The sequence below is a fragment of the Plecotus auritus genome, assembly GCF_963455305.1.
Source record: "Plecotus auritus genome assembly, chromosome: 6".
Taxonomy (NCBI): Eukaryota; Metazoa; Chordata; class Mammalia; order Chiroptera; family Vespertilionidae; genus Plecotus; species Plecotus auritus.
Genome location: NC_137773.1, coordinates 111050464 through 111078381, shown reverse-complemented (window position 1 = coordinate 111078381; position 27918 = coordinate 111050464). Strand labels below are relative to the sequence as shown.

The window sequence follows — 27918 nt, the reverse complement described above, 5'->3', positions numbered from 1 at the left end:
GTTTACCAGGCCAGGCGTGTGTGTGGGGGACGGAAGGGGGGAGTATTGACCCATGATGATGCTGGGTGGCCCGCACAGGGGTGCTTGGTGTGGGAACAGTTGCACAGAGCCGGTGGCCCCGGCTGGAGTACCATTGCTTCAGGCGTTTTGAAGAAAATGGTCATTTTCCTACCCTCAAGTTCTGTTCTCAGGTTAGCTCATCTAAGTACGGTTTCATTTTCCAACTAGAGAAGAGAAAAGTTGCGTGGGATCTGATTTGATGATGGAAATATGTTTACCTTTTAGATATTAAATTCATAGTGCATTGGGATAAATTAAAATTAGCTTTACTATTACACCTGCTAATAATAATGTCCTGCACTACCATGTTTATGTCACGATGCTAATGTAGTTATCGTAGCATGTCAGCTGTTTGACACTCTAACCACTGAGCCAAATCAGCCAGGGCATAAATCTACTTTTTTTCTTTTTTTGTTGTTAATCCCCACGGGAGGATATTTTTCCACTGATTTTTAGAGAGAGTGGAAGGGAGGGGGAGAGACACAGAGACAAACATCGATGTGAGCGACACATCCATTGAGCTAAACCAGCTAAGGCTAATTCTACTTTCAATGTGTTTCTACATTTATGACACTAACTTTAAATGTGCTAATTAGTTTATGCATTGAACTAAGGAATGCTCACATTCCAGGAAACTGTGTTAAGTGGCGGCACCTACTGATGATGGATGATATTGCAACCTAATATCAGAAACAAACTTAAGATTTTAGAATGGGAAGAAGCTGTTCCGTCAAGTTTTCAAACTGCAGAATGCATGTTCCCAGGGACATGCGGTATGTCTGGAGTGCGAGCAGTCATGGAATACGCATGGCGCATTTCCTGACATCACAACTGTGCTTAATATTTATGTACTAGAAGCCCGGTGCACGAAATTCGTGCATGGTGGGGGGTGTCCCTCAGCCCAGCCTGCACCCTCTCCAATCTGGGACCCCTCGAGGACATCCCTCTCACAATCCAGGACTGCTGACTCCCAACTGCTCGCCTGCCTGCCTTTCAGATTGCCCCTAACCGCTTCTGCCTGCCAGCCTGATCACCCCCTAACCACTCCCCTGCCAGCCTGATTGATGCCTAACTGCTCCCTTGCCAGCCTGATTGATGCCTAACTGCTCCCCTGCCAGCCCGGTTGCCCCCAACTTCCCTCCTCTGCCGGCCTAGTCACCCCTAACTTCCCTCCTCTGCCGGCTTGGTCACCCCCAACTGCCCTCCCTTGCAGGCCTGGTCCCTCCCAACTGTCCTCCCTTGCTGGCCATCTTGTGGTGGCCATCTTGTGTCCACATGGGGGCAGGATCTATAACCACATGGGGCAGCCATCTTGTGTGTTGGAATGATGGTCAATCTGCATATTACTCTTTTATTAGATAGGATAGAGGGCTGGTGCATTGGGGGGGGGGGAGCTGGTTTGCCCTGAAGGGTGTCCCGGATCAGGGTGGGGGTTCCTTTGGGGAGTGGGGCGGCCTGGGCGAGGGGCCTGTGGTGGTTTGCAGGCCAGCCACACCCCCTGGCGACCCAAGCAGAGGCTCTGGTATCTGGGGTTTATTTATCTTCTACAATTGAAACTTTGTAGCCTGGAGCAGAGCCAAGCCTTCTGCTTGCTCCATGGCAGCAGCCATTTCTGTTGGGATTTACGTATCTTCTATAATTGAAACTTTGTAGCCTTAAGCGGAGGCCTGGGCCGGCCAGGGTGTGCGGAAAGCTTGGCTTCCTCCATCGCCAGGGGCAACCCTAGCCTCCTGCTCTTTCCAGCTCCCTGGCTGCCGCCATTTCTGTTTGGATTTATGTATCTTCTATCATTGAAACTTTGTAGCCTTGAGTGGAGGCCTAGGCCAGCAAGGGCAGGCAGAAAGCTTGGCTTCCTCCATCGCCGGGGAAACCCAAGCCTCCCTCCTGCTCTCTGTGGCCATAGCCATCTTGGTTGGGTTTATTTGCATATTCGCTCCTGATTGGCTGGTGGGCATGGCTGGTGGGTGTGGCTGGTGGGTGTGACAGAGTGATGGTTAATTTGCATATTACTCTTTTATTAGATAGGATAGAAACAAACGTATTTGCAAAATTGGCCTGAATTTTTTTATCTATGGTGCACATCTTCCCCAAGTGTCTAAGTTCCAACACATTCACTCCTGTCTTGCCTTTGGCGGTTTGTCAGGAGGAAACGCTTGGGAACACTTGGGAAGGAGGAAGCCATGGCCCAGCTCTGGGTCGAGGCTCCGAGCCAAGTCAGGGGTTCCAGACGCTAGTTCTTCATTTTCCCTCTGAATTCACACAGGATCCTCGTTTGTATAATATATACCTGATCAGAAGTGGAAGGAATATTCATTCGGGGAATCACAAACACGTGGTCAGGGACGTGAAATATGTCAGGCAGAGAAAGACAAATACCATGTGATTTCACTTACATGTGGAATCTAATGAACAAAACAGACTCGTAGGCACAGAGAACAGACTGGCGGCTGCCATAGGGTGGGGGCTGGTGAAAGGTGGAGGGATTGAGAAGCACAGGGTGGCTGTCACAGATAGTCACAGGGATGTGAAGTACAGCACAGGGAGGAGAGCTGATAATATTTAATAACGAGGCATGGGGCCAGGTGTGCACTGGAAATTTCAGGGGTGACACCCCATAAAGTATGTGTAACCCTATGCTGTAATGAAAAAAAATTAAAAACAAAATAAAAACAAAAAGGAGAATTTGGGGAATGGGAGGTGTTCCATACCCTCGGAACCACTGGAAATTGGTAGCGATGCTGGGATAAAAAGCTGCTGCGTGAGAAATCTTTGCAAGTTCCCAGCGGAGAACCATGTCCAACAGCAAACGTACCTGGGAACCTGACGGTCGGTCTCATCACTGGAAGTTTTTAATGCCACTCTCCTTGGAGGAGTGTTCTGTTGGGAATATGCCTTTCAATGTATTCTGCCAGACAACAACCGAATCACTGGGTTAGCTTCTGTAACACTGTGACGTTTTGAGATGTGTCTCTTCCACACGATGAAGATACTCACAGGGTGGCCACGTTTCCACATCCATGTAGATGTGAGGCCGTGGGTGACGTACGGGTGGCTCAGTGTGTAGCTTGTTGGCGCGCCAGATGTTTCCGACACAAGCCTTTGCGTTCCACTTGGTTTTGCCAGCAGCAAGCGGACTTGGGTATAGCTCAACAATACACAGACCACTTCAAAGCCCCAAATGGTGGCTCGCCATGAATCACAGCCCGAGGCTGGCAGGCGTGGACACTGAAAGCCCGGCGGGAGCCTCACTACATCCAGGACTCAGACCTGCTGAACGTGCACCGACGACACGTGCCGACGAGCCGCTGCGGCGAAGAGGCTGCCTGCGGGCCCCCTCCGGGTGCGTGGCCCACAGGGACTCTGCTGCTGCCATGACCAGTGTGTGAGATGCAGGGAGGCTCTGGGATGCCTTCTGTTCCCAGCGTCACTGCTCTGGTCCGGGCCGTGCTGCCTGGAGAGGCCCTGTCCTGTTTGCAAAGTGACGCCGCTCACGGGGCCACGCGCTCAGGGGGCCAGGCGCACGGGCGACACAAACACCCGCCAGACACGGTGAGGCCACGCCCGCGCTGTGCGATGGAGAAATCCAACTGGAGCCCTCCCTTCCTCAGATTTGAGAGAATGAAAAGCCATTTCAGCTTGGTAAGGTTTTATAATAACTGCTCTGGGTGCTGAGATTAACCTTGACTGTGTTCTGGAAAGATGGAGTCTGCCACATGGTTAGAACCACTGTGAACCGGGAATCTTATAAAAGTAAAGGGTAGTTGTCCTTCTGGGGGAAATGGGAGATGTTGCCAATTACTGAAATACATTTTTGTTTAAAAAGAGAAAAGGTATAAAATTTTGTTAGAACACTTGAGTATTGTAATATTTTGCTTGATTTAAATTGCCCAATTTTGCCTGGTTGATTGCTGTGGTTTATAGAAGGAAGGTGATACTTTATGTATCTTGGAAGGCCAGGGACTGTGCTGGGAATAAAGGCGCCCTTGCTGACAGGCCCTGGGCTGGGAGGGGTCCCCTTCGACTTGGGAAGAGCAGGAAGTGCCACGGTTTCTTTAGTGTCGGCCCTCACGACACACTCGGCCCATTTCTGTCAAACAAAGTCATTCGAAGAAATGCCACTGAAGGACAGCTCATGGTCCAGATGAGAGGCCGGGTGTGTGTAGAAGGGGGCAGTCGTCCCGAAGCACACGGACTCACAGGACATGGCGAAGGTGTCGGGATTCGGCCTTGATTTCTCACTGAGGCGCTTCTCTGTGTCTCAGCTAACATTTGTACAGAGTGACCCGAGGTTTACAGAGCCAGAGCCTAACTTCTCTGAGCACCCCACCCCCGATCTTACAGACCCCCAAGGGGTTCTATTCCGATGGCTTAGTCATTAACACCCCATTGGATGTAAGTCACCAGTTAGTCAAGTCAGCACTTCCGGAAGAGAAGGAAGTTGTAGACAGGGGCTGAGGGGGTGTTATTCCAGTGGGACTTGTCCCGAGGTTGCCCCATTCACACATCTCTGAAGGGGCTTTGTCAGATCAGGAGAGAAGTCACGTGGAGAATGGTAGGTATTTTGTGTCTTGTTCCAGTGTTTTCCACTGTAAAATACGCGAGGATGTGCAGCCGGTAACCCAGGGTCCAATGGTGTCTGGCTGGCCAGTGTAGCCTTTTGTGGACTGCATCTGATTGTGTCGGGTCCCATTACACAGGTGTGGCCAGAAGCAGGTGTACAGGTGTTTGTGTGGAAAGTAGTAGAGTAACGAATAGAAGGAAGACAAGCATAGACTGTGTCGCACGCTCACCCTGCACGCCTGCTTTGCCCGCCTTGCGTGCGCCTCACCTCGTCACCTAGAACTGGCAGGCGGGAGGCTGCTCTCACCCGCCGGGCACGGCCTGGAGCTGGGGGTCAGCTCTGAGGGGAGCGTGGCCGTGGGAACACATTTGTTCTCGAGGAAGGAGGAGGGGCGTCTGCTCCCCGCAGTGTCCCCATGAGGATGACACATATGTTCCGTGTTCCGTCAGCAAGCCCTGTGTCTTGGATGCTCACCCGTCCTGATGCTGTGTTAGGTGTGGGTTCACCTGAGCGACACCCCCGCCTGCAGGGAAGGCGGAGCTCGGTGTCTGGGGGGCCAGCATTGGTGTCTCCGTGTTTCCATGCCCCCAGTGTTCCCATCGGGAGCGTGGAGAGCACACGTGGCCCAAGTCTGTTTGCTGGTGGAACCTCCTAGAAGAGCAGCGCTGGGCGAGGGTCTTCCAGGGCGGGGCAGGCACTGCAGGTGGAGAGCAGCGGAGGGCGGGAGGCGCAGGTGCAGGGGACGCGGGCCTCAGCCGGCTGGCAGGTACACTCAGATCTCACTCTGCTGGGCGCACCTCCGTGGGAAACCTCCCAGCCTCTGCACGTTGATGTTACAATGGCTTTTTCACTAATCGGAGAGAATGGGGATTTTTTAAATATGCCAAAATGTGCCCCAACCAGTTTTGCTCAGTGGTTAGAGCCTTGGCCTGCAGACTGAAGGGTCCCAGGTTCGATTCCGTTCAAGGGCATGTACCTTGGTTGTGGGCACATCCCCAGTAGGGGGTGTGCAGGAGGCAGCTGACCAATGTTTCTCTCTCATCGATGTTTCTAACTCTCTCTCCCTCTCCCTTCCTCTCTGTAAAAAATCAATAAAATATATTTAAAAAATAAATATGCCAAAATGTTTCAGTGTAACTGACTTGTGAGTTCTATTGTCCCGATTCACTTATACTGAAGTGCGGCTCAAGCATGACTCACCTCTTTAATAAATAGTAGCAAAAAAAAAAAAAAAAAAAAAAAAAAAAAAAGGCTTTACAGAATTCACAGAAGGACAATTCCTTCTCAGGCCTTGTGTCTGAGAGCGGAAGACGAGGCTGGACGTGGTGGACTGTCAAGGCTCTACATCTGCCTTTACACGATGCTTCAAGTATTTCCAGGAATTGGAAAAAACACCCAAAACACTTGCGCTGGAATTAAGCCACGGGGTTTCTGGACGAAACCCTCTATCGTCTGGGCACGGAGTCTGGGTGGTTCCTGCGGCTGCAGCTTCAGCCGATGGCCGGTTTTTCAGGTGCTTCTAGTGGCCCCGCCACCCCTGTGGGTCACACTCCCGCAGCGGATCCAGGGGTTCCCAGCAGAAGCCTCAGCAAATGCATGAGCTTCAGACTCGAAAGTCGCCTTAGTCGTCAGACACCTGCACGCCACGGTGTAGCTCATGGCAATACTAAGTTACTGCGTAATTGGGTACATTCGTTTTTCATTTATTTGCATGAGAAGTCGGGGTTATGCTTTTCATTAATAACCACTCGAGTCCATAGGAAAGAAAGCCACCAATTTAACTGCAAACCCCAGGTCTCTGAGCTGCTTCTGGGATCACAGGTGGGCGCAGCCAGTGGTGCCCCTCACACCAGGACTCCCCTCCCCGGTCTAGTCACCTAACACGAAGGCGGCGCCCAGTTCTCCGCACCTTGAGGAAGGAAAGGTTGCAAGTTTATCATTTTATTCAGGTCAAAGCACTGTGGTTTCCACAAGTATATACACCTCTGCAGCCCTGCTTTTGGGTTCTCTGAGGCCAGGAGTGAGGCCCAGCTAAACTGCCTAAAGGCTGAGCCCTATAAAAATCCCCAGAGCAAACACTGACCCCGCAGACACCTTCCCCAGGGAATATATATTTACGTCAAATGTAATATCGCACCAGCGGGGAGATGCCAAGATCACAAAGCCGCCCCTGTACACCCCATGGCATGTGCCGAGGTCTCAGGGAGTGGTGCGTGATCCGCCTGCCAGTCTGTGCCGGGACACGGCGGTGTGTGGGCCATGTCACCCTGGCCTCGCAGACCCCACGGGATCTCAGCCATCAGAGCCTTTTCCTCTGCCCGGGCCCAGGCACGTCACACGGTGGCGGGGCAGGTGGCGGGGCAGGTGGCGGGGCAGGTGGCGGGGCAGGTGGTGCGCAGCTGGCAGACGCGAGCCACAGTCACAGGCAGCGAGCACCCCGCCCGGCTCCCTGCGTCCACGCTCCTCTGGCTACTGGTCACCTTTCGTTTCTGAAGAGAAACCTATGAAAACAGCAGAAAGATGTTTCAGATTAGAGATAAGCAGCCCACCTCTCTCCTTCTGGCTTAGGGTTAACGTAAACTTCTGGGCTGGTAAAACAGAAATGGTTTATTGGTGAGCTGCCCACAGGTGCCCACTGAGACACCTTGAGGCAGGAGGTGGCAGGTGCTGCGCTAAGCACTGGCAGGTGCCCACTGCTGTGGGAGGTCCCGTGCGGCCCCGGGGCAGCCGTGCCCGAGAGGAACACTCCGTTCGGCTTCTTCTGCGGGTGGGCATGGCATTTGCTATGACACTGAGTCATATGTGCTGCTGTTAGGGTATTTAACCATAGAAAGGTAGCTTGTCAGATAAACTACTTTTAAAATATGGCCCTGGGTACCTGCCGTCAAAGCCACAGAAGAGAATGATAGGGGGGACTTATAATCTGAAAAATAATCATAGTACTTTAAATCTCATATACTTATGTGAATAGGGGGCTACATTTTTCTTAAGTTTCTTTTTCAAGGCCTGTGCGAAGTGATTGAGGAGGTGACTAAGCTGTGAATCCAGCAAATAGAACCGATAAGCATGGTCGGACTGACCCACCAGGAGTCAAAACATCTTATCAACATCAAGTCATCAACATCATCTCATCGCCTGATGCCTAAGGATGATAGTTGACATCCGTGGACCCCCAGACCTGCACGTAGCTGCATTCCTCACCCCAGCCCCTTCCCCTTTATAACCCTGGCCCCTGCACCTTGCTGGAAGGCAGGATTGGATGCTATAAGCGCCCTGTCTTCTTGGTGGGCTGGCCTTCTCAGTAAATGCCTTATCTGATTTGACTCTGCCTTCCTTATTGGACACAGCGACAGGCAGCCCGAGCCCAACCGGGCGGGGGTAGCGGGGGTTCCCCGGTAACAAGATGCACTTACACTGAATGATGGGGCATCGTGAAGTTAGGGCATGAAGACCAGGATGGAAACCTTGGGATAGTTTGTAGGACCAAGATACGATGCCACAGTGGGTGCCACAAGAAGACAAAGTCAAAATGGCCCACTCATGGGAGCAGGAAAATAATTCTGTTGATGCCAAGAAAGGAGGTATTTCCCTTATTCATGGTAACAGCCTAGAATGTGCTAGTGGATTACCCTGCTGGCCTGCGGTTGGTATTTCAAAGGCATGTTAAACAAACGCTGTGGAACATAATGAGTTGCTTTCTCTGCCTTAAACTCTGTGCTTCTGAGAACTGTGGCCACTACACATGCCTCCTATGTTGAGAATGTAAATTTGGGCCCAGAAGCATAATCGCTGATGAAGCAACCTGACGTTTCGATTTCATCTATCCCATGCCTAGGCATCTTAAAATGTCCAGAAAACGTATTCCTTTGTAGCTTTGACAGTGCCCTTGTGAGGCAGGTATCGGGGCGGTCACTGACCCTGAGACAGTGCTGATGCAATAACCCCTGGAGAATGGAAACCTGGCACAGCAAAGCCCAAAGGCTGGACCTCGCTCCTGGGAGGGAAGGCGGAGCGTCCCGCCTGGTGCAGGAGGGACATGCTTGCCCTGAGACGCTGCTCCAGGTGCAGCCACCGGCAAGAGTCACGCGGGGGACGGTGGGGCCTCATATGCCAGGGAGGGGGGCCTCGCCTGCTGGTGGGTGCAAACCCCACTTGCTCACTGCACACCCCATTATTCATTCTCGGTGTCGGTTCCGCTCTAGGCTGCGAGTTTACAAGGGTGCGGGGTGAGTAGCATGAGGCCAAAGTGACCTAGAGACCATGGCCACAGAGGTGATGTCTTGACTGAGCAGCAAGGAGTAGCAGAGTCTGAAATTCAGCTGGAACTAAGGGGCAGGGTAGCGACAAAGGAGGGGGTCACCCTGCCCTTCATGTGACCATGAGCCTCTCAGAACTGGACGCTGAGGCATAAGCAGTGAGGACACTGGTCCTCGGGGCGGGGGGGGGGGTGTACCATATGTGACACAAGCCTGCGCCCTTCCCTGGAGGGCTTCACTCCCAGTAGGAGAATGGCTGTCATGGGACTGGACTTGTCTGCATTAATTGTATGCATTTTTCTCCTGAACCTAGTCTAGACGAGCCACATGTAGTACTCATACGTATCAACAAACAGATAGTTGTTAACTGGAATGATTAGCATTTGCTTTGGTATTTAAACAGAATATTTAGGATTAGCTTATGAAATCCATGTTTGAGTAGGAATATATTTACCACCTGTATTTTCATATATTTATGTACTTTTTAAAATATACTTTACACCTTAATACTTCCTTAGCAAAATCACCAAGTTTACTGATAAGTTGGCCTTTAGGACATTACTAGAGGCCCGGTGCAAGAAATTTGTGCATGGGTAGGGTCTCTAGGCCTGGCCGGCGATCAGGGCCCATCTGTGGAGTGACTGGTGGGGCAATCAGGGGACCCCCGCTGTCACCGCCTTGGCAAGCCTGGCACTGCCTGCTCGCTGGCCCTGCCCCTCACAGCCACCGCCAGTTGCTCCTTCTGCAGGGCAACCAGCAGGGTGATCAGCAGGGCCCTCACCTTGGCAGGCCTGGGGCCTGCGGGCTGGGGGAAGCTCCTACACTGAGCATCTTCCCCGTGGTGGTCAGTGTGCGTCATAGTGACTAGTCATTCCATTGGTGGTTCCACCATTCAGTCGATTTGCATATTAGGTTTTTATTATATAGGACTAGAGGCCCGGTGCATGAAATTTGTGCATAGGGAGGGTGTGTCCCTCAGCCCAGCCTGCACCCTCTCCAATCTGGGACCCCTCGAGGGATGTCCGACTGCCCGTTTAGGCCCGATCCTACCACTGGGATTGGGCCTAAATGGGCAGTCGGACATTCCTCTCACAATCCAGGACTGCTGGCTCCCAACTGCTCGCCTGCCTGCCTGTCTTCCTGATTGCCCCTAACCACTTCTGCCTGCCAGCCTGATCACCCCCTAACCACTCCCCTGCCAGCCTGATTGATGCCTAACTGCTCCCCTGACAGCCTGATTGCCCCACAACTGCCCTCCCCTGCAGGTCTGGTCCCCCCCAACTGCTCTTCCCTGCAGGCCTGGTCCCCCCCTAACTGCCCTCCCTTGCAGGCCTGGTCCCCCCCAACTGCCCTCCCCTGTAGGCCTGGTCCCCCCCAACTGCCCTCCTCTGCTAGCCCAGTCCCCTAACTGCCCTCCCCTGCAGGCTTGATTGCCCCCCAGCTGCCCTCCCCTGCAGGCCTGATTGCCCCCAACTGCCCTCCCTTATAGGCCTGGTCCCTCCCAACTGCCCTTCCCTGCTGGCCACCTTGTGTCCACCAGGGGGCAGCCATCTTTGACCACATGGGGGCGGCCATCTTGTGTGTTGGAGTGCTGGTCAATTTGCATATCACTCTTTTATTAGATAGGTTAAGGTGAAGAGGCATTTTTCCTGCACATTGTCTTTCTAAAAAAATCTAGAAAAAGGTATAAAATTATCTCTCTCTAAATTTTTGCTCAATCTTCTATAATAACCACTGATAAGGTGATTAAGAAATTAATCTAGTTTTTAAAAGAAATATATTCTTCATATTTTATCTATCAATATCAAAAATCATAGTAAATAGGGTCTCTAAGTTTTTTGTTTCTTACATCTTTTAAGTAGCTTTCACTATTTATAGTGGTTCCTTGTATTGCTCCATACTGCCAGGAACTAAAGAAAACCGAATTAGTCCGGCCCTTTTAACAACATAGAATTATATGCAGCGTTTAGATATAGAGACAATTATAAGCAGACACAAGCTGCACCATAACAATCTGGAACCAGAGAGGGTGAGCCCAATTCCGGGGTGTGTCACCCGAGAACTGCCCTCTCATAATCCAGAACCCCTCTGGGGATGTCGGAGAGCTGGTTTGGCCAATCCCTGCAGGCCAGGCTGAGAGACCTCACCAGTGCACAAATCTGTGCACCAGGTCTCTAGTATTTGAATAAAAGACATACAGACTATAATATTGTTATAGCTACTTAATATATAGTTCATATTGCTAGGTGGTTGCAATGCGGTTTGGAGTCAGGCTGCTGGCTTCTCCGTGTCCCAGCCAATAGCTGCCGTGGAACCAGCTACATCACCTCTGTGCCTCAATTTCCATGTTTATGAAACAGGCCACAGCAATACTCATGCTCCAGGTTGCTACGACGCTTGATGAGATAATGTGCATGCAGTAGTTTCTGACATATAGTGTTATGGGTAGAACTGTGTCCCCTTAAGAGATATGCATAAGTCCCAACCCCTGGGAACTGTGAATGTGACCTTGTTTGGAAACAGGGCCTTCTTAGCCATAATCAGGCAAATCTGAGGTTACCCAAGGGTAGCCTAATCCAGCATAACTGGGGTCCTTAGAAGGACGAGCCAGTTTGGATGCAGACACAGAGGGGAGATGGCACGTGAAAAGGGAGACAGAGGTGTGAGTTCTGCAGCCACAAGCCAAGGACACCTGGGCTGCTGGGCTGGGAAGTCAGTAGGGACCCTCCCTTCCAGACTCTGTAGATGGCATGGCCCGCAGCACCTTGACATTGGACTTGTAGCTCCAGAACTTCGAGTGAAGCCCTGCTGTTTAAGCAACCCTCTCCCCGTAGCTGGTGGTCCTTATATGCAGTCCTGGGAAATGGATTCAGCCAGTATTTAGGTTTAACTAGTTATTATTAGATGTCGGCAAAGGCCAATTATAATCGTGGGGCTTTGATCTCTTAAAATGTAAAGAAATAATTGTGTTGGCTCACAACAGACTCTCATACCTACGTGTTGGGCCTTCCCGGATCGCTAAGGGCAGACACAGTCAGACCCAGTTCAGCCCCGCCGAGTGAGTGATGGGGAGGCGCAGAGGGGACTGGCAGGCGGCAGGCGGTAGGCGGCAGGCAGCAAGCGGACCTTCTTGTGTTTTGCCAAGGACGAAACAAACAGTTCAAGGTTACAGTGTTCTAGGAACGTGGACGTCATTGTACGTCCCATTCTGAGAGCAGATGAAACAAGACTAACATGTTCTTTGTAAAATCACATGTTTCTAAGCAGAAGCTGTAACCTGTTAACAGATGTGGACTTCAACGTATAAAAACCCCATTGGGTAACACTACACAGAGAGAAAGCCAAATATGTCTTAAATGCCTTCAAACCCTCCATTGCAATCTTTAGTTTCTGGAAGAAGAGTTGATTTTCAGCGTGTCCCCGAAGCACAGCCTTGGACAGTGACTGAGAGCAAAGGGGAGATGAGCTGACCCTGAGGCTGTCCAAGGCGGCCCAGCACCCCCTGACCCAGCCCCTGGCCATGGAGCCTTCTCTGAGTCCCCACTTTTAGGGGACCCGCCTGTGCCACACCTCCCCTCACTGTGCAAGCTGCCGCCCTCTAGAATACAATCCTTGTCCTCACACACAGACCCCAAACCCTCCGCCAGGGGGCCCCAGGCCGGCTTCCAGGCCTCATCACCCTCTCCCCAGGCCTGGCACGGGCACTGCTTGTGGAATGGGGAGGCGTGTGGGTATACCAGCCAGGCTGCCCTCAGATTCTGTCAGACCCTCCTGGAGCACAGTGGACAGGCAGGCAGCCACAGCTCCTTCGGCTGGCGCCACTGAGTCATGGCCCAGGGCTGGCTGGACGCTGAGCATCTGAGCCCTCTGCTGGCCTCCGGCTGGGTAGCAGCAGGAGGGGAGACCAGCTGTCACATGATCTAAGCCTCACTCAGAAGGTTCATTCACACACAGAGCAGCAGCCGGCTCTGGGACTGTTAAAGGAGGGTCTGGTGACATCATAGAAATGTAATCACCTTTTATGCCCTTTGTGCCTTTAAAAATCCTGAACGTAGAGACGCCAGAGCTACCGTTTCGGGTTAAGTTGTCCTAAAGAGGAATAGTTCTAAGGGGAAGATATTAGGGAAAATGTAACATGCTTCATACTTTGGGGCCAGAAAGCAAACTTGTCAGCAGTCACAGGAAGTTAATAAAACAGAGACCAAGACCACCTGCCACGCACACACACTAATTAATGTCAATTTAAATGTTCACGCTTTGAAAGGATCATTTTTGCTTAAATATTCTAGTAAGTGAAGTGTTTCGAGTTCTTCTATGAATAAAAAGGATGGGAGTTTTAAGAAATAATTTTTGGTTATAGATTATCAGTTTAATTTTCCACCCATTTTTTCTTCTGTTGCTTGAATTTTTTGTTATTTGTACCCCAAAATATATAGGGGGTCTTGACAAGTAGTCTATTCTTGAATAGTGGGGTATAAATATATTAATCATATAATAAAACAATGACTACTGTCTGAACAACAACATCTGGGCAATAAAAGATGTCTAAGCCCACATTTGCTTAGCTACCAATACCACAGAATTACCTTTGAGAATCTGAGCAATTGGGTTGGCCCTACACCCCAAAAGGATCTTTCCAAGTAAATGAACAAACAAGCAAGCAAAGAAAAAAGCCCTAGCCAGTCGCTCAGTGGTTAGAGCATGGGCCTGAAGACCGAAGGAGCTCACGTTTGATCCCAGTCAAGGGCACGGGCCTCGGTTGCAGGCTCCATCCCTGGCCCCGGGTCGAGTGCTCATGGGAGCGCATGTGTCTCTCTCACATCGATGTTTCTCTCTCTCTCTGACTCACCCCCTCCCTTCCACTCTTTTTAAAAATCAATGGAAAAAATATCCTGAGGTGAGAATTAACAACAACAACAATAAAAAAAAACACCCAACCACCAAGAGCCACTACTGAAATGCAATAATGCACAGGAGAGGCCTGTGCAGGGTGATTCCGGCGTCTGCCCTGCGGGGGACCTGGTGGAGCTTTAAGAGCATCAGCTTTGGGAGCTGGCGGAGGAACAGGAGCTGCAGCTGTAGGTTTCTGAGTGAGGAATGTCTCGCCATGGTGTTCCCCTGGCCACAGTAAGCCCATCCCTGCTGCGGAGAGTTCAGGCGGCTGCGGGGCTGTGCTGGGGGGAAAAGGACAGGATTCAAAGGGCAACAAAGCCGCCCGGCTGGTTTCCACCAGGGCCACTGGCCCCGGCTGCTCCTCACCTCTGTGTCATGCACCTGACCTTGCACAGGACTGGGCCTCGCCCTGGGATGCTGTCAGTGGCCACGAGCAGCACGGAGCACACACGCCACGTGTCCGTGGGAAGAGGAGATGACTGAGGGTTGTTGCACAGCTTCCCACAACCCCCATTCTCATGTTCATAGCTATCATTTTATAAACTTCTAATGCAGTAGCGGGCATGTTTTCAGGGCCCCATGAGCTATGATTCAAGCGCAGGTGTGGGGTTTGTATGCGTGGAATGTCACCCCAGCCCCAGTCTTCCTCAGGGGGATCTCGCACGCTACTTACAGTCCCAAGCCTCAGTTTCCTCCTTTGTAGAATGGTACAACAATAAAACCTACTTTATAGCATCCTGTGAAGATTAAAACAGTGTTTTAAAAATACTTAGGTTAACATATAATAGAGGCTTTTTTTTTTTTAATTTTACCTCTGTAGCAACTCACACAGCATGTTTATATCACAAAACTCATTCTATTTCTTCCCAAATAGACAAAAATCAGTAAGTTTCCTATACCAACTATAAAATCCTATTTTTTCATATTTTATTTTGGTTCATCTCAGCTCATTCCCTTTTTATATCATGATTAGCTTCTGTAACATTGGTCCAGGAAGAATCTAATCCTATATAATAAAAAAGTAATATGCAAATTAACCATCACTCTGCTACACCCACCAGCCACGCCCACCAGCCAATCAGGAGCGAATATGCAAATAAACCCAACCAAGATGGCTACGGCCACAGAGAGCAGGAGGGAGGCTTGGGTTTCCCTGGCGATGGAGGAAGCCAAGCTTTCCGCCTGCCCTTGCTGGCCTAGGCCTCCACTCAAGGCTACAAAGTTTCAATGACAGAAGATACATAAACCCAAACAGAAATGGCAGCAGCCATGGAGCTGGAAAGAGCAGGAGGCTAGGGTTGCCCCCGGTGATGGAGGAAGCCAAGTTTTCCGCACACCCTGGCCGGTCCAGGCCTTCGCTTAAGGCTACAAAGTTTCAATTATAGAAGATAAATAAACCCCAGATACCAGGGCCTCCACTTGGGTCGCTGGGGGGCATGGCCAGCCTGCAAACCACCACAGGCCCCTTGCCCAGGCCGCCTCACACCCCAAGGGAACCCCCACCCTGATCCGGGACACCCTTCAGGGCAAACCAGCTGGCCCCCACCCATGCACCAGGCCTCTATCCTATCTAATAAAAGAGTAATATGCAGATTGACCAACACTCCAACACACAAGATGGCTGCCCCTATGTGGTCAAAGATCCTGCTCCCATGTGGACACAAGATGGCCACCACAAGATGGCCAGCAAGGGAGGGCAGTTGGGAGGGACCAGGCCTGCAAGGGAGGGCAGTTGTGGGCAATCAGGCCAGCAGGGGAGGGCAGTTGGGAGGGACCAGGCCTGCAAGGGAGGGCAGTTGGGGGCGATCAAGCTTGCAGGGGAGGGCAGTTGGGGGTGACCAAGCTGGCAGAGGAGGGAAGTTGGGGGCAACCAGGCCTGCAGGGAAAGGCAGTTGGGAGGGACCCAGGTCTGCAGGGGAGGACAGTTTGGGGGGACCAGGCCTGCAGGGGAGGTCAATTGGGGGGTACCAGGCCTGCAGGGGAGGGCAGTTAGGGGTGACCAGGCCTGCAGTGGAGGGCAGTTAGGGGTGACCAGGCCTGCAGGGTAGGGCAGTTAGGGGCAAACAGGCCGGCAGGGGAGCAGTTAGGCATCAATCAGGCTGGCAGGGGAGTGGTTAGGGGGTGATCAGGCTGGCAGGCAGAAGCAGTTAGGGGCAATCAGGAAGGCAGGCAGGTGAGCAGTTGGGAGCCAGCAGTCCTGGATTGTGAGAGGGATGTCCAACTGCCTCGAGGGCAGTCGGACATCCCTCGAGGGGTTCCAGATTGGAGAGGGTGAAGGCTGTGCTGAGGGACACCCCCCTCCCCCGTGCACGAATTTCGTGCACTGGGCCTCTAGTAGTGATATATAGATGGCCTTATGATATTACTGAATTTTCTTCCTCCTAATTACATTTTCTAGTGCCCCTAACTGCTTAACTGTAATTCAGAAAGAAAATATCTTTAATATTCATTAAAGAAAATATCTTTAATATTCATTAAACTGTAATTCAGGAAGAAAATATCTTTAATATTCATTCTAGACGAATCTAAAGCGGAAAATTATAATTTTGGGGTGACAACCCAGCTATTAAACTCAGCTATCGGATTTCAACATCACTGACGCCCCCAGCGGTGACTATGGGAAATAGCAGCCTTTCTAATTAAAGCTCACTGTGGCTGCACCAAGCACCTCTGAGGACCAGTGGTTGTATTTGTAGTGGAAACAAAGGAGAAAGAAAACCTGTCATTTCACTTTCTCTCTTTCCTTTCTGTGATGGTCTGAGCCAAGACTTTTGCCGCGCCGGTGCAGCCGTGCACAGCTGGCCAGGTGTGCACGGCACAGCTCCAGGGGCTCCGTTCCTGATGGCCAGGAGCAGCAAGGGTCACAGCCTGGCAGCTGCATGGGCGTCCCCGGCTCCCTGCTCCCACCCCACAGTGGGCTCCTTGTCCTGAAAACCCGAGTTCTGTGACCTCAGGCGTGGACTCAGTGAGCTCAGCTTCCAGCTGTGGCCTGAAGCTGGATGGCTCGTCCTCAGCTTTCCTTGGTGGAGTCCAGCCTCTGGCAGCTGAGCGCCCAGGGCCCCGGGTGTGTGTCCTCAGAGACTTGAATGCGTACACCGCGGACTTCAGCCTGTGTGCGGAGGGAAGTGGGACGGTGACGCTAACTGGGCCAGGACAGCCTGGCGGACACGGCCCACTCCTGGGTGGCCTTGTGAGAAACACTCTGGAGAAAGGGGAGCCGGTTCTGGAAAGGCGGAGAAGCGTGGGAAGCCAGAGGAGAACGAGATGAAAGAGTTCTTTCAGGTGTGGGCACTCTCTGGTGACTGTCTAGTCTCTCCAGCAGCTCGGCGGTGGGCGTGTGGCACGCCCAGCTGGAACAGGGTCTGACATCAGCCATCAGGAACACATGTGAGCTTGGGTTTCCTCTGTCCATGTGCCAGTGACATTGGAAACATCTGTGGGGCGAGTCCCCACTGGCCGAGGGGGGAGCATCTGGCCTTTGGAGGGGAATCACAGAGCCTATTGTGGATGCACCCGCTCCAAGCCTGCGTCTCGGCCCAGATGGGACCCTGGCTCTGAGGCTGGAAAGGAGTGGCAGCCAGAACCGGGCCCACGCGCTTCTGCGTGAGAACCTTCTGTTTTTCTGAAGGACTTCAGTCCGAGCCCAGGTGCGCAGAGCAGAGCTGTGTGTGCAGCACAACCCTACAGCGAGTGCTCCACACAAACGTACACGAGTCAAGGTCCCCCCCACGCCCCATTAGCACGCAAACATGACAGAACGCTCAGAGCAGCTGTGGCCTTACCGTGCGCCGCGTGCTGCGCATCTGGGGGCAGCCGGCCAGGAGCACACCACCGGCGGTCTGGCTGTGGGAACAAGAAGCGTGGTTAGAGCATGGGATCAAACGCACAGGGTGGCACGTGCAGAGGATAACGAGGCCCTGCGGCTTTCATCCCACAGGCTGCACAAGGTCATTTCTACCGGGGCCGCTGGCGGTCCCGCTCATCTCTGAGGCCCCCCCTCAGGACCCGGGCCCCCTCCTGCCCCCGCCCCCGTCAATCCACTCTGTGGAAGGCCAGAATTGACTGCTCTGGGGTTGTGGCACATTTTCTTGTGGCAGATGTGTTTTGGATGTCTGCCGAAGTATAAACACTCCTGTAAAACTTACTATAGCCCATAAATAAAGCCATTTCCTATCAACAAATAACAAATAAAGTTCCTTTTAGAACCTCACACAGGAGGCAGCAGGAAGACCAGAGAGAAACATGACAAGTTTAGTGTTTGCTGGTGGATCCAGTGGGAAAGCTGAGCTGTGGAGGGAGGACCTGGCCCTCGGGGCTCAGGGCGTGCCCCCCCCCCCGCCCCCCGCGCTGTTCCCAAGAACCCGCCCCACGTGCCCCGGCGGGTCAGGCTGAGAGGCTGACACCAGAGCACACACCTGGGTTTTTCTCTAGTGATTTCTCCTGGGTTCCCGCCAGCGAAGAGCAGCTAGATGTTGAACATCAGGGAACACGTCACACAGACTGCCTTTCTTAAATTGGCCTGTGATCAGCGGTTTCCAGATGCAATTCCCAGCCCAGTATTTTTAACCGCTCGGAACGGCAACCTGAGCCAGACCTGCCCGCAAGGTGGCTCATCTCTGCTCCATGCGCTCAGCCTGCGTCCTCCCCAGGAATCGAGTTCACACCTGTCCTTCTCTAGTTCAGTTACCTCTCAAGAGAACTCGGGGACTTGCTCTAACCTGGAGCCAAGGGGAGCTTTGCAGGGCAGCCTGGCCACTGGAGGTCGCCCCAAAGCTCGGTCCCTGACAAGACCGAAAGCTGCTCTCAGCACAGCCTGCGCCCCGCCCCCAGCACTCCCCTCAGACACCTCGGCTCTTGGCTCTCTTTGAGCACAAAAAGCTGGGGAGGAAATGAGATCGCCTCTGGTTTCTATCTGCTCGTTTATGTGGAGCTGCCTGGGTGATGCACTGGGTAAGGGGCTGAGCCTCAGTCCCACACTCCCGCCGAGGTGCCCAAAGCAGGGGAACGCGCTGTAATTTTACAAACGCAATCGCACATGCATTCACTCAGGCTCGGAAACAGTCTCTTAAAACTAACACCGGGCGTCTTTGTGAATTCTGCTGTTACGCTGAGATTTTGTTTACGTAAGCACTGCTTGAAAATGTGGGCCTTCACACACAGCTTGGAATCTTTTTCAAACGCAGGCCTTATGGGTGGTAGTTTTACATGATCGGGCCTGTATCTCTGGTAATTGATGAGGAAAGTTTGCTGAGCTATTATGACAGGAGAATTCCTATCTTCTGTACATAAGTGAAGGTGTGAAGGAAAAGCCATTTTACTTCCAGATAAACCTGGATGATTTATTGGTTTAACAGTCAACCGACCCCAAGAATATTTTTCCAATTCCTCAACCCATAGGAACTAACATCTAAGTAAATTTCTATCTCTTTATAGTTTCTGCAATATTAACTTGCTTCTCCCTTCTCGAAAAAGTATGTAAGGAATCATAGCCGCTTTTGAAGATTCCCAGAAACGTTTCTGTAAAGACTGAAAGTTAGCAAGCACGTAAGGAAACAGAAGAACTGGAGGAAGGCAGGCGAGCAAACAGAAGTGGCGATTCTGCAACAAGACCGGGTTCGAGCAGAAGGCTCATTAAATCCCTGCGGCCGCATGCACCGGCCCTCCCAAGCGGAAGGGCTCGAGTCACATTCAGATACAGAAGAATGGGCCCCGGAGGGAGAGTCCTGCTCTCTGTAGGTGCTCTGCTGGGGAAATCCGGCTAAAGTCTCAGACTCCGCAAAATTAGAAGCACCGTTAATAAAAGCAGTGGGAGAGGGGAGTGGTTGGGCCAAATGCAAAACACTGAAAAAGGCATCTTTTTTCTCCCTGTGTGAAGGCTCTGTCTGCTCGGGCAGGACGGAGGGCATGGGGAAGGGCAGTGGAATCTGGGGCTGAGAGGCAGAGAGGGTGCTGGGCTGACATTTAGGCAGACTGTCTGTGTCATTTCCACTCACACAGGATTGCCCCACTGTCCATGCACCTGCCTGGGGGGGAAGGGGCACTGCTGTGGAGAGCAACGGAAGTGGGTCACTTTCTCTTGGCCCCTTTAAGAATATCCTTCCAATTGGAAAATGTCAAAAACTATTTTGCCCAGATGTAGCACCATCCACAGTCGTTCACCCTAAGTTTACAACAGAAAGGGCGTCTCTTGAACTGATTTTTGCTTTATTCTCTTTGCTTTGCTTTAAACATAAAAACGTCCTCTTGGTAGAATCAGGTCTGGCATTAAAAACGACCCATATAAAATGCTGTGTGTTTGTTCCAGGGGTTGGAGCTCAATGTGACACCTTGCAGTGAATGTTCATATCTCTGTGGACACAATATGGCAAGTCAATGACAGTGCGTGTGGCCCCGTCACTCCGCAGATTGGGGGCGGAGCTAAGGTGCCACATTCCAGAGATGGGCTGATGTCACCACATCAGAATGCGCATCAGAACACGGGTCAGCCCTCAGGCTGGAGAGCGAGCTTACTCACCGGGAGCCTCGGTATGTCCTGCACAGCCCCGGGGCCGGCAGGTGTGCCCGCCTCCGGCAGGTGGAGACTCCGGCCACAGCGACAGGATGGGATACGCATCTGAGGAGACAAGGCCGCTGGTCACTGGGAGTGGGTGCAGCCAGGGGCTCACATGGACACTAGCTTTAGACAGTCACATGGTTTGGTTTCTGTTTTTTGTTTTTTTTTAATTTATTGATTTTAGAGAGAGAGGAAGGGAGAGAGAGAAAGAGAAACATTGATGGGAGAGGCAAACATCGATCAACTGCCTTCTATCCACCCCAAACCTGGGACCGAGCCTGCAGCCCGGGCATATGCCCTGACCAGAAATCCAACTTGCTACCTTTTGGTGCTCAGGACAACACCCAACCAATGAGACACACTGGCCAGTAGTCTTTTTTTTTTTTTTTTTTAATTGATCTTAGTAGAGTGGGAGGAAGGAAGAGAAAGAGAAACATCAATGTGAGAGAGAAACTTGGATCTATTGCCTCCTGTATGAGCCCCGACCGGGGATTGAACCCACAGCTTGGGTGTGTGCCCTGAGCAGGAATCGAACCTGTGACCCCCTGGTGCACAGGATGATGCTCGACCAACTGAGCCACCCGGGCCAGGGTTAGCCTAGGTCTGACATAACCCTCCGTCAGAGTAGGAGGAGGTCAGCGTGGGCCCTGGACCAGCACAGATGGGCTCACAGGCCGGTTTACTTGAGGTGCAATTGCGATTTTTCTAATTTTGAAGAAATTAGTGAGACTTGAAAGGTAGATGGCATTAACTTCACTGAGCTGTCTTCAGAGAAGGTCCTTGCCATTGAGCTCCAGGAAGTTCTCTTACCTGAGGCGACTCCCTTTGGCACAACAAGTCAGAGAGGAAGCAATGGATGGCTATGAGGGCTACGACGGCCCGGGGGACGAGAGAGTGTCGGGCCGAGAGGGGACCCTGTTTCTCAGAAGAGGCGGGTGTCTCGGAGGTAGTTTCCCACCATAAACTGTCAGCAACTGCAGGACCACAGGGAGTGGCCGCCCAGGTGGCCGTGGTCTGCACAGGATGCTCCTTGTGAGAACCCACGGGCTCGGGCTTTGGTCACGTGTCGCAGAGCATGTGTTTCTCATGCGTACAGGGCTGGGGGTTCCTGATGCTCTCTCCGCGGCACTCGGCCACCATGAGCACAGGGCTGCCTGGGCCCTGGGGGAGCGTGGAGGCCATGGGACTGGCCTCGGAAGAGCTGCTGTCTTGGGGAGCGCAGGGGCGCAGGGAGCGCTGAGAGGCTTGGGGAGGTCAGTGAGCATCCACGTACCTGTTCCAACTGCTTTTCCAGCCTTTCTTTCTCCACCTGGCATGCGTTTATCTGTGGACAAAGCACAGGCATCTGCTTATCAGAAAGGGTCTGAGCAGTTCCTCCTAACGCTGCTTAAGACCAGCTCGCGGTGACGCGCGGAGGTGTGGGGGACCACAGAGCAGAGGCGCGGGAGAGCAGGTGGGCATCAGGTTTTCCAGACACGCAAAATGAAAATCCCAAATGAAGTCTGGAGACTTGGGCAGTTCACATTGTTATTCCAGTGTGTGGGGGGCCATTACCATTCTCAGCATTAGGGGGATACATTTCCACAGGGAGGTGGGTGGGGAAGAGGTGCAGATATGGGTGTGGACACAGAACAGCTTCTGTTACTCATTGAATAGGACAGAGGCGGCCACAGTGTCACATTCCACAGGAGTCCGGGCACGTCCTGGGACAGTGTCAGATAGTTTGTAGTGCATTTTCTTTTCTGAAGCCAAAATTGTGTCCGCTGCATCTTCTTCATTCACATTAATATTTACCCATCATGGTAGCTTCCTGAGTCTACTTTTAATATAGTCTATTATGCTTCATTTTAGCAGCTTACATTTAATAGACCCCATTCCAATGAGCTGGCTCACATTACTGGCTTCCCAAATACTCCGTTCACATTTAATCTGGGAACCCACAGAGGGAACGTCTCGGTTCCACCAGACATAGAAATGACACGTAGCCATGGGCATACTTTAGGAAGACAGGAACATTCCAACACAGCCCTTCAAAGAAAGTGACAAGAACTTGGAGACAACGTCACTGCACTGGAGAGTTTCAGGTTGAAGTGGGAGTCCTGGGTAGGCCAGCTCCCATGCGACCAAAATAAATATTAGGAGAAAAAGATCAAAAGAATTAGACTTCAGAAAAGAAGTTGCTTGGGTAACTCCTCACTATACTTACGCTAAAAGAAATGCCCAGTTGTTTCCAATTTCTCACAAGATTATTTAAGAACTAGAGGCCTGGTGCACGAAATTCATGCACAGGAGGGGGGTGTCCCTCAGCTTGGCCTGCACACTTTCTAATCTGGGACCCTTTGGGGGATGTCCGACGTCCCTGTGGGATCGGGCTTAAACCAGCAGTCGAACATCCCTCTCACAATCCAGGACTGCTGGCTCCTAACCGTTCGCCTGCCTGCTGGCCTGATCCCCCTAACTGCTCTCCCCTGCCAGCCTGATCACCCCTAACTGCCTTTGCCTTGACCCCACCACCATGGCTTTGTCCGGAAGGATGTCCAGTTTAATTAGCATATTACGCTTTTATTAGTATAAATAGTTTCATCCCCAGTGCTAACCTCTCAAAAAAATACAGTGTCAAATACCAGAAGCCCAAGAGTCCCAAGTTCTCCCTTAAGGGAGAGGATAAAAGTGCAACATACACATGTGGGCAAAGGCCCTTTGCTTTGCTGTGTACCTTGGACTTCAGCTGGTTCAGCTGGGATTGGGACGTCCGGTTCACTTGCTGCAGCTCCTCTTTCTCCTGACTGAGTCTCTCTCGGTCCGACCTCTCCCTTTTGAAGTCTTCTTCGTAGATTTGCACCTAGGAGACATTCGCTGCCGTTACTGTGGCCTCCTTTCCTCCTAAGCGAGTTCTAGCTGGGCTTGTCCGTCTGCATGTTTCTCCCTTCCATGACAATTTCCTCACGGTGGGGTTCCACCTAACACACGGGACTGTCATTGTAACTGTAATTCTAGCTTTCTCTTTGTTTAGCATGGCCATTCTCCACTTTTTCCTGAATTCATGGATTCAGAAGTAGAGTAATAACATGGATATTTTGAGAAGCATTGTCATCAGCCATTATTGGCTGCCTATTTGGTTGCTGTGGTGACCTCTTCCCATGGTAAGTGTGACTGTTTAGAGAAGCCACCACCCCCAGCTCAGGGCGCAGACATGTGGCGCCTGTGTGGAGTTCTGAGAGAAGTTTGCTAACAACCGCGGTGAAGTGATGACACTACGTGTTGACACGCTGTGTGCAAACGTAAGTGACCAGGTGAGCACAGCCTGGAGGTGAAAGTCTCATATATGTGGAGAACCAAAGCATGATTATTCAAAGGTTCCCACAGGCAATTTTGGAGGTAAATTACAGAAAAAGAAACATAGTAATATTTCAATGGAACAGCTATCCTGAGATGCTCCAGATATTTCAGAAAAGTAAACAAACCAAATAGAAAAGCGGGTTTAATTATTGTTGTTTTTCATTGGCACAGTGCTGACTAACGGTTGGACGGCTAGCATGTGGAGCTGTGGAAATAACACACAAAGGTTCGGGAATGAGGCAAAGGAATTCCTCCAAGACCATGATGTGAATTACAATGCATATGGGAACCTAGTAGTTAGAATTTTGTCGGTTAACACTAATGCACTTGATACCTTCATCCCCAACAGGGCAATGAGTTTTAACTGGCGGTTCATCAAGTTTAACTCTATCATACTACAAAATGCAATCGATGAGAGAGGAAGAAATTAAACATCTCATATAGACTTCCATGTAGGTATATATAGTTAATGTTTAAGGCTCGGCAGCCATGAATGAGGTGAGGTGAGTGGGGAGGAGGCGGAGCCTGTGTGAGCGCGGAGGAGCAGGCTTAGCCCCTCAGTGACTGCGGAGTACTATTCCCTTTAAGACCACCCTCGTTGTTCAAAAGCCTGGAAGCTGAAGCTGCAAACAACAGCCCAGCTGGCCCACTTTCTGAGACGAGACGGCCCAGAGACCCGGTTAACACTGTTTGCAAAGTGAAGCATGCCTCCCTGAAACTCACAGAATCGCGCCAGAAGGGTCGTTGGTGTGACCCTGGACAAGCCTCTGAACCCATCCGACACTCGGGATCTTCTGCTAACGAGTCGGAGGTGCCGTGTTCTGTACTCTGCCACGAAGCTTTGAAAAGAGCTGACTATCTGACACGCTGTGCAAAGCAGACTCACAGATGCCCGAAGGCGCTGGACCCGGGCCAGCCTCTCCACGTGCTCACGCCCCTGCAGCATCTCACCTGCTGTTTGAGCACCTCCATCTCTGTCCTCATCTCCTCGTGCCCGCACCCCGGCTCAGGCCCCCGCAGACGGTCCTCGGGAAGTGGAGAGCACTCGACCTTCAGGGCCTCCTGAAGAGCCTGTGTTGCAAGACAAGCACATCGTTGACCTGTGAGGCACATGGCACGCATTTCTCTGTGACAGTCACCGTGATCGCCTCCCAGGCACGCGCACGGCAGTGTTTCCTCATGAATGCCACTCTCAGGACGGAATGGCTTTTGGGTTTTCTGGCCTGGGCATTTATGTCTTTCCAGAATCAGTCTTTTCTCCATGATGATACTTATGGCATTCAGCCCTCATGGTTATTCTGAAGACTTTGCTGTCACAGCCCCCCTCCACCTAGCCCGCCGCGAAAGGACGGCATATCTCTGCTGCTTCTCTAGGCTCTGTCTTTCTCTAGATTCTCTGCTTCAGTCAAATACGAACTCTATCAGTAACGATCAGAATTGAGGGACAGCTTCCCAGCGAGGCAGCAGACACACCTGCCCCTGGGTGATGGCTCCAGAGACCCTGGGTCAGCAGGCCGGGGCTGGGGCCTGAGACCCTGCTCTCCCAGAGCTGATGCTGCTGGGCCCGATGCCATTCCGGGTAATATTCTGCTAGATTGCCGTGTCCCCGGTGGGAGAGAGGGACACAGAGATGTGAGCCATGCAGAGTCACTGTCCGTCCCCGCCCTCTGCAGCAGCCCTCCTGGCCTCACCGCAGCACCCTGTTCCCCGGGAAGAGGCCAGGAACCCACGGGGGGGCGGGGGTGGGGGTTGGACAGAGAAGGCGCTCTGCTTTCATGACATTCAGTACAATGTGGCATTTCTCCTGGGGTGAGGAGGTGAAGGAAATAAGACATTTAGTTTTGCCAACAGGATCCTCATCCGTACTCCTCAGCCCATAGCACTCTTACGTGTACTTTTGTCTGGTCATGTCAATGAGTGTCAGCGCCTCTTTCTGAGGGCCTCTGGTTCCTGGCCTCTAGAACAGATGCCAACAATGGTGACAGAGCATGCCTCCCGCTGGCATGGTCTCGGAGCACACGCTGGGCGGTGACTTGCTTATTGTCCGAGTCTCTGTGCAAACAGGGAGGGAGACTTCCAGAGCCACGGGAACTCATCGATGCCATTGTGATGATACTATCAGCGGCCCACCTGCCTACATCACTGTGCAATGAACTCATAAAGGCAAGGAAGGAAAAACCAATGTGTGGTCTCCAGTATGTGTGGAAGCCTAGGAATTCATCACGGAACGCCTTAGCGCCCACAGACACTGTGCAGGCTGATGTCAATGTCATTTTTCAGGAAGTTGTAACGGAAATAGAGCTTTCTTCTTCCTCCAAGAAGAATTGTTTGTTAAAATTTGTTGCTTAGCTACATAGTTCTAGGAAATGTCGTAATAGTTACAATTTTTTAAAATGTGTTAGTAAGGCCCTGGCTGGGTTGACTCAGTGGATAAAGCATCGGCCTGTGGACTGAAGGGTCCCAGGTTTGATTCCAGTCAAAGGCACATGCCCAGGTTGTGATCTTGATCCCCAGTGTGGGGTGTGTAGGAGATAGCCGATCAGTGATTCTCTCTCATCGTTGATATTTCTCTCTCTCTCTCTCTCCCTCCCTTCCTCTCTGAAATCAATAAAAATACTTTAAAAAATAAAATGTGTTAGTAAGTAGTAGAGAATCTAGGGGAGGTGAGTCCAACAGGTCAAGACAATCAGACATGCTGGTTCCATGTCCTGCCCCTATGAATAGACCATCTTTGTGGGTCTTGTCATATTTGAATTTCCTGGTCTACATTTCATGTTATTCAGGCTCCTAGAAGTTTTGCAAATGAGTCAGAGATGAAAGGTGAGTCTTGTGGACAGGCATTCCATCTCGTGTTTTCCAGCTTCCTTGAGCAGGTGCCTGTGCCCCCTCCCTCCCTTCCTTCTACTCTCTCTCTAACAGGGCAGGAGCATGGCTGTTGGTGAGCAGCACAGACACACTGCCCATCCCCACCCACCTCACGGTGTGAGACTAGACACAGCGAGTCTCCCACTGGTGGCCTTCTCTTCCAGAACCTGACCAAAAACAAAGCCCTTGGGTGCTCCTTCAAAGCAATTAAGCTGAACTGAGGACACACTGTTGTGTGAGCTTCTGAAAACCATATGTTCATTAGCTGCCGAGCCCGGGGTCCACAGGCAGTGGGCCCCGAGTTCCATGCTGTGATGGTGGTGTGCCCTAACAGCCGCCCAGATCAGCATTTCAAGTAACTGCTACTTATTACAGTGGCAAAAAAAAAAAAAAAAAAGAAAAAAAAAAAAGAAAAAAAGAGAACAAGATCTGCTGTGGCCCTGGCCAGTGTTGCTAAATGGTTAGAGCATTGGCCCACACACCGTAAAGTCATGGGTTCAATCCCGGTCAAGGGCATGTAGCTGGGTTCCAGGTTTGGTCCTTGGTCCCAGTTGCTGCTTGTGTAGGAGGCAACCAATCGATGTTTCTCTCTCTCTCTCTCTCTCTCTCTCTCTCTCTCTCTGCCCCCTCCCTCCCTTCCTTCTACTCTCTCTCTAAAAATAAATAAATTACTGGAAAAAATATCCTCAAATGAGGATTCTCAAAAAAAATGTACTGTGTGAATGAGAATAATTTCTTACCTTCCAATAGACACTAGCACATGCACTAAATGACTCATCATTTTATGCCTGTGTTTTTTAAGTGACAACTTAAGGTATAGATAGACGTGTGGGGTGAAATATTTTCTGGCTTTTTATTTTCCTCACTACTCATAAGTAATGTGTTGTTGACGCATGAATCTCATGCTTTCACAGGTCCAAAATGAGCTACTGAACATCTATGTACTAGCTCAGTGGTCGGCAAACTGCGGCTCGCGAGCCACATGAGGCTCTTTGGTTCCTTGAGTGTGGCTCTTCCACAAAATACCATGGCCTGGGCAAGTCTATTTTGAAGAAGTGGTGTTAGAAGAAGTTTAAGTTTAAAAAATTTGGCTCTCAAAAGAAATTTTAATCGTTGTATTGTTGATATTTGGCTCTGTTGACTAATGAGTTTGCTGACCACTGTCCTAGCTAATTAAATTCACTCATTCATTCATTCAACAAATATTTAAGAGAATCCTATGAGCAGGGTCATGTTCTAGGCACCCGAACAAAGCAGAAAAGTCTTGGTGAGTCTGTTCCACTATCGAAATATCTATTAAAATTATATTTCATAACTGTATTCTGAAAATGAGTGCTAGTAGATGAATGTGAATATGAAAACATTTTTCAACCTAACAGTTCACTTTTATT

General features: G+C 51.2%; 1 protein-coding gene across 1 annotated transcript in view; it reads right to left on the bottom strand.

The window, feature by feature from the left end:
• The window catches only part of TNIP3 (TNFAIP3 interacting protein 3), a gene marked incomplete at both ends in the record, with an annotated part of 42860 nt that overhangs the window by 6551 nt on the left and 8391 nt on the right, over positions 1-27918 (bottom strand). The window contains 5 exons of the mRNA XM_080675491.1: positions 17553-17613; positions 20285-20383; positions 21597-21647; positions 23040-23165; positions 24614-24733. Of these exons, the coding sequence (XP_080531617.1) occupies positions 17553-17613; positions 20285-20383; positions 21597-21647; positions 23040-23165; positions 24614-24733 (457 nt within the window). The remainder of the gene's footprint in view (positions 1-17552; positions 17614-20284; positions 20384-21596; positions 21648-23039; positions 23166-24613; positions 24734-27918) is intronic.